Source organism: Galeopterus variegatus, unplaced genomic scaffold (genome assembly GCF_000696425.1).
Source record: "Galeopterus variegatus unplaced genomic scaffold, G_variegatus-3.0.2 Scaffold3890, whole genome shotgun sequence".
NCBI classification, from domain to species: domain Eukaryota; kingdom Metazoa; phylum Chordata; class Mammalia; order Dermoptera; family Cynocephalidae; genus Galeopterus; species Galeopterus variegatus.
The window spans coordinates 388,996-395,940 of record NW_007730001.1 but is presented as its reverse complement, the minus strand read 5'-3'; the positions used below and the strand labels follow the sequence as shown (position 1 = coordinate 395,940).

Sequence of the window (6,945 nt, the reverse complement as noted above, 5' to 3'; positions counted from 1 at the left end):
CTACACTAATAACAAACAAGCCAAATTAAAACAAAAAAGTTACTAGAAATAAAGAGGGTGATTTATGACAAAAGTGTCAGCCAGAAGGAAACCATAAAATTATAGGTATAGATGCACCAAACAAATAAGTTCAACATCAAACAAAAATAACTAGAGAAGAAATTAAGGGTCAAATAGACTATTCTATGTAAATATTCAGAGATGTCAGGTGCAACTTTCAATAATCGATAGAACTAGGCAAAACAATGACAAGGGTATAGAAGTCTTGGACAACATTATAAAACAACTTGAATTTACATATGTGCATATATAGACACAAACCCAACAACAGAATATCCAATAAATTCAAGCCCATGTACCATACTCCAGAAAAGAACACTTGCAAGGCCATAAAATATCTTCAATAAACTTGAGGATTGATATCATATGATGTATGTTCTCTGACCACAATAAATTTAAACAGATTATTAACTGAATATTTCAGTAGGTCACAATTACATGGAAATGAAACAATGAACTCCCAAATTGAAAGGGAGCCATAAAAATGACACTAAAATTCAAAACATTTTGAGACTGAAAACAGCAACACAATGTACCAAAAGTAAAAAAGGGCTTTGAGTAGAACTTATAGTGTAAATGTCTACATTTTAGAAAAGATCAAAAATGTAACCTTCAAACTAAAAACCTAGATAAAGCTGAAAAATTAAAGTCCTCAAAACGGATAGAAAATAATAAAGATTAGAGTGAAATATGGGAAATAAATGATGGTGCTATACTCTCTACCCACTGTTACCAGAGATTTGGTGGCAGATGGAAACGACCTCCCTGCTCAATAGGACCCCATAATCCCTGCCTCCAACCACACCTCTCAGGTTCTATGATAGACACCTTTTTGTCTAACTTGCTCATATCCATCTTTTGGGCCTGAGTCTCCCCACACCAAGGGCTCTGAGGGCAGACAGGCAGTCACCACAGAATCTAGAAGACTCCTTAGGTGAAAGGCTCTGGGGCCATCTCTAGTTCTGGAGGCCTATACACAAGCAGAGCCATGCACAAGATAATACACAAGTGGAGCCAGGATTTACCTGTTAGTGGCAAGATATACAATAGCACTCCATGACTGCAAATCGAACCACAAGAGATTTCTCAGCTACAGGGCATGTAGTACACACTCATACCTGTGATTTGGCCCCATTTAAAAATATGAGGAATAGCAACAAAGGATAAATATTCCTTTCAGACACTGCTCTTCACTGAGAATTTTTTTTTTAAACCCCGCTGTTTACAGCTGTTTAAATGAGTTCAGACAAGTTGTTTACAATTTTGTGCACTCCCATCCAAATGTTTCTATTCAACCCATTGATTGGCTCTGTGTTAGCTTCAAACATTAGGAAAAAATTACCTTTACTTAGTTTTGTAATACTGCTCATACAAATTTATCTAAAATAGGAGAGTAGGAAAAACTCCATGCAGTGCAGTAATTCAGACAATATATTTAACAAAATATACAGAAGTTAATGGCAGTTAATGTCAAAAATCCTGAAGTCACACCAAACTATTTATTATACTAAGTGTACATATTACCTACCCACAGTTATGCTGGGTTTCATTAAGATAAATTTTAAACAAAGAACAGTTTTATGCATAAACGTTGCATGTGAGGAGGCTTTTTTGCACACTGTAGGCTGTTGAGAAACATGTCTTCTTCCAACTTAATGGAATAACACCCCTTCAGTTATGACAACCAAAAATGCCTTGAGACAAAGCCAAATGTCCCCTGGCAGGCAGTGTCACCAGTCATATTTAAATATTGGTAACACTCAAAATGTTAAAAATATTTTAAGTACTCCATTTATCATTTCTATTTGAAAATTTACATTTATTACAGTTTTCTCCGCATTTCAAATCGTGACATAAAAAGTGTTGAAAGTCTTCTTGAAAGATTTGACACATTAAAGAGATTTACAAAGACATTTAACTTTACTTTCACTGTTCAATGAGAAGTCCTGATGAGATATCTCACATTTATTGCATTGTTTCTCCCATAATTTGATTTCCCCATAAACTGATTGGGGTATAAATGGTGACAATATAAAATTCTCTTCCCATATACAAGTACTGGTAACTTCTCTTAGAAAGTTTATAAAATCATTTAGCTGGAGTGGGCTGGTTGTGTTGTATTGCAAATAGAGCACACAAACAATGGCTCAACAAGGAAATAATTTCTTATATAATGTGTTAGTGGAGGTTTGGGTATAGTGGTGAGAATATCTCTCGTTTCTTTAATTCCTTCTAATTTAAATTAGGGTGTATTTCTCCCACCTGTGGCCCCCAACTCCACCCAACAGTCATCTCCATTCAATCCCAGAGAACATGAGAAATCAGAAACTGCAAGGAAAAATTTTTAATTTTGATGCCTGAAGTGGAAGTAATGTTCATCACATATCTATGTTCCCCTGAACAGTCAGATTTTATGGTTATCCACCCAATCATGGAATGCTCTGATAGCAGGCTATGCGTACAAGAAAAAAGTGATATAAAAACAGTCTAATCCATACAGAATTTCTCCCCTATGTAAATTCTCTAATGTCTGCTATGATGTAATTCCTTTTCAATTTTTATTTATTTATTTTTGGTGAGAGGCTGGTATAGGGGTCCTTTGTGTTATAAGCACAATGTTATAAGCAACAATGCTCTAACCAGCCAACCTTTAGACTTTCAAAAAAAGATGTTTTCACACTCATCCTTCCATATCTGAGGGTTATTCATCTAGTGATTCAACCAACTACTTATCAAAAATACTCAAAAGTAAATAAAAACATTAAATGAAATAATTCTACAACTGAAAAACAACACAGTATAACTATTTACATAGTATTCACATTTTTTCCAGTATTATAAGTAATCTACACAAGAGGTAAAGTACACAGCAGGAAGTGAATTGGTAATACAGAACCACTGCACCATTTATAGAAGGGACTTGAGCATCACCAAATTTTTATGTCAATAGGGGATCCTCAAGACAATCTCCAATACCTGAGGACAATTACATATACAAAGGTATTCTTCTTCATGTAAATTCTCTGATATCTTGAGATATGACGTCTGCCAAAATCTTTTCCCATAGAAATTACATTCAATGAGGTTTTCCTTTGCATGAATTCTTTCATCTTTTAGGAGGAGTTCCAGTAAAAGACTTATATTACATTCATGTTTTTTCATGAGTGAGTATCCTGACATCTTCTAAATTCTAACCTTGTAAAAAACAACAAAAAAAGCTTTTTCCACATTCTTTACATTCATATGGTTTCTCACCTGTGTGAGTTCTCTGATCCATGCTGAGGGTGGACTTTTGGTTAAAAGTGTTTCCACGTTCCTTACACTCATATAGTTTCCCATCTGTGAGAATTCTCTGATAAATGCTGTGGTCTGACTTTCAGTTAAGACATTTTCCACATTCTTTATATTCATAACGTTTTTTTCCTGTGTGAGTACTATGATGCATCCTGAAGTATGACTTCTGGTTAAAGGTTTTTCAACATCCATTACATTAGCAGGGGTTATCCCCTGGGTGAGTTCTCTGATGCACGCTGAAGGCTGGCATTTGGTTAAAAGCTTTTGAAGAATCCTTACATTCATATGGTTCCTCACTTTTGTGAATTCTCTGATGCCTGTTGAGGGCTGGCTTTCGGTTAAAAGCTTTCCCACACTCTATACATTCATATGGTTTCTCACCTGTGTGAATTCTCTGATGCATGCTCAGGTGTGCCTTTTGCTGAAAAGCTTTTCCGCATTCTTTACATTCATATGGTTTCTCACCTGTGTGAATTCTATGATGCTTCTTGAGGGCTGACTTTTGGTTAAAAGCTTTTTCACATTCTTTACATCTATATGGTTTCTCACCTGTGTGAATTATCTGATGACTGCTGAGGTCTGACTTTCGGTTAAAAGCTTTTCCACATTCTTTACATTCATATGGTTTCTCACCTGTGTGAATTGTCTGATGACTCCTGAGGTATGACTTTTGGTTAAAAGCTTTTCCACATTCTTTACATTCATATGGTTTCTCACCTGTGTGAATTGTCTGATGACTCCTGAGGTATGACTTTTGGTTAAAAGCTTTTCCACATTCTTTACATTCATATGGTTTCTCACCTGTGTGAATTCTGTGATGCTCACTGAGGGTTGACTTTCGGCTAAAAGCTTTCCCACAGTCTTTACATTCATATGGTTTCTCACCTGTGTGAATTCTCTGATGCTTGTTGAGGGCTGACTTTCGGCTAAAATCTTTCCCACAGTCTTTACATTTACATAGCTTCTCACCTGTCTGAATTCTCTGATACATGCTGAGGTGTGACTTTGGGATAAAAGCTTTTCCACGTTCTTTACATTCAAATCGTTTCTCACCTGTGTGAATTATCTGATGCTTTCTGAAGTGTGACTTGTTAAAAGGTTTCCTACATTCTTTAAATTTACATGTTTTCTCACCTGTGTGAATTGTCTGATGATTGCTGAGGTGTGACTTTTGATTAAAAGCTTTTCCACATTCTTTACATCTATATGGTTTGTCACCTGTATGAATTCTCTGATGCTTTCTGAGGTGTGACTTTTGGTTAAAAGCTTTTCCACATTCTTTACATTTATATGGTTTCTCACCTGTGTGAATTCTCTGATGCTTGTTGAGGGCTGATTTTTCATTAAAAGCCTTTCCACATTCTTTACATTCATATGGCTTCTCCCCTGTGTGAATTCTCTGATGCATGCTGAGGTGTGACTTTCGTTTATAAGCTTTTCCACATTCTTTACATTCATATGGTTTCTCACCTGTGTGAATTCTCTGATGTCTGTTCAGGGCTGGCTTTCGGTTAAAAGCTTTTCCACATTCTTTACATTCATATGGTTTCTCACCTGTGTGAATTCTCTGATGTCTGTTCAGGGCTGGCTTTCGGTTAAAAGCTTTTCCACATTCTTTACATTCATATGGTTTCTCACCTGTGTGAATTCTCAGATGACTGCTGAGGTATGACTTTCGGATAAAAGCTTTTCCACATTCTTTACACTCATATGGTTTCTCACCAGTGTGAATTGTCTGATGCTTGTTGAGGGCTGACTTTTGGTTAAAAGCTTTCCCACATTCTGTACATTCATATGGGTACTCAACTGTGTGAATTCTCTGATGTCTCCTCAGGTTTGACTTTTGGTTAAAACCTTTTCCAAACTCGTTATAAGTTTCCTTATGATTGCTGAGGTTTGAATTTGGCTTAAAAGTTTTCACACATGCATTACAGTCAAAGGCTTTCTTACCAATGTGAAGTCTCTCATGTTCATTGAGTTTTGGCTTACTGTAGAAAATTTGATTTTCTTCATATTCATAAGGATTCTCACTCATTTGAATTCTCTGATATAGGGCAAGGTCAGAATTATGGTAGAAAGATTTTATGCACCCATTACATATACATGATTTTTCACTTTTGGGAATTGCCTGAGGACAGTTGAGAAGTGAATTCTCATGAAATTTTTTGCCACAGTTAATAAATCCACAGGATATTTCCCCTGTGTGAATTCTTTGACGCACAGTAAGGTCTGACTTCTGATGGAAAAATTTCTCCTGTTCATTACATGGATAAGGCTTCTTCCCTGTAGATGTTCCCAGATATGAGATAAGGTATGATTCCTTAATAAAAGATTTCTGACATTCATTGTATTTATCATGTTTCTCTCCTGTGTGTATAATCTGATGTTGAGTAAGTTTAGCTTTTTTATAGAGCATTTTCTGACATACATCACAGTGAAAACATTTCTTCCCTACTTGAGTTGTCTCTTGGGCAATGGCATCTGACTTATTACAGGTTTTCCCATACTCACTATATTTACAGATGGCCTCACACATATGAATCGTATGTGTAAATATTGGCACTGTGTTGGAGGATTGTCCTTTTCCAGTATATTGAAAAGGCTGCCCAGTTTGAATCTCGGGATGCTGACTAAGATGCTCATGATGTCTCTGTGATTTCTCAGATATATTATGCTCATCACATTTCTCTCCAGCACACATGGCATCAGTCTCCGGAAGAAGTGCATTGTGACATAGATTAAACTCCTCATGCCTCACTCCTGAATAGTTTCCATTATTTATAACCAGATTTAAAATATGCTTTGAACTGAAATTAAATGATTTTCCTAACTCCACTCTCTCCTCAGGTGATTGGTTGCCATTGATGATTACACCTTGCCACAAGTATCTGCCATGACTTTCTTGGCTCCTCTCAATTAGGTCATTGACTATCTGGACATCTGAAATGACAAAAACGTAACTATATCCATGAACCACACATAAGACTATTTTATTGCATGCTTATGTAAAGGTAGAGAAGTTTCTCTCAATTCTAGTGATAAAGATGCTATAAAAATCAGTAATGAGTACTGGTTTCAGGAGTATATGGGTTTTCTTCATACTGGCATAATGTTATATTGTATCAATATATTTTATAACATTATGTCACATTGTTCTATGCTTATTCACAATTTTCTTTTTAAAATCATAATGCATATTTGCTAATTTTTACCTTCTTCCTAATTGCAGATTTCGAATAATTTCTAATCACCTTCATTTGTTCATACATTTTACTCTTTTTAGTTTTATAAAAATAGTGGTTATCTCCTGTTGCTCTTTTTGTCATTCTTCTGTTTTGAATATGGATAGGTTTTCCTTCACTGGCTACATTCAGGTGCAGAATGATCCAATTTTTCATCACATATGGAGGAAAATGACTTTGGTTAAGAATTTTGCATTCATGTTTTTCATTTTTCTATACTTTTTAGTCTTCCCTAAGAAATGGCTATAAGCATGTGGAAGTTTTTCAAATAATAAAAAATTTTTCCACCCTAAACAGAGCCTTCCACAAATTATTCATTTAACCAGACTTCCTGTGCTTATCAAAACCA

At 35.6% G+C, this 6,945-nt stretch overlaps 1 protein-coding gene across 1 annotated transcript in view; it reads right to left on the bottom strand.

The window, feature by feature from the left end:
- Positions 1-1,468: 1,468 nt before the first annotated feature.
- LOC103601808 (zinc finger protein 420-like) overlaps positions 1,469-6,945 on the bottom strand; it is a 28,531-nt gene continuing 23,054 nt past the window's right edge. The window contains 2 exon segments of the mRNA XM_008586225.1: positions 1,469-5,228; positions 5,538-6,294. Of these exon segments, the coding sequence (XP_008584447.1) occupies positions 3,251-5,228; positions 5,538-6,294 (2,735 nt within the window). The 3' untranslated portion in view covers positions 1,469-3,250.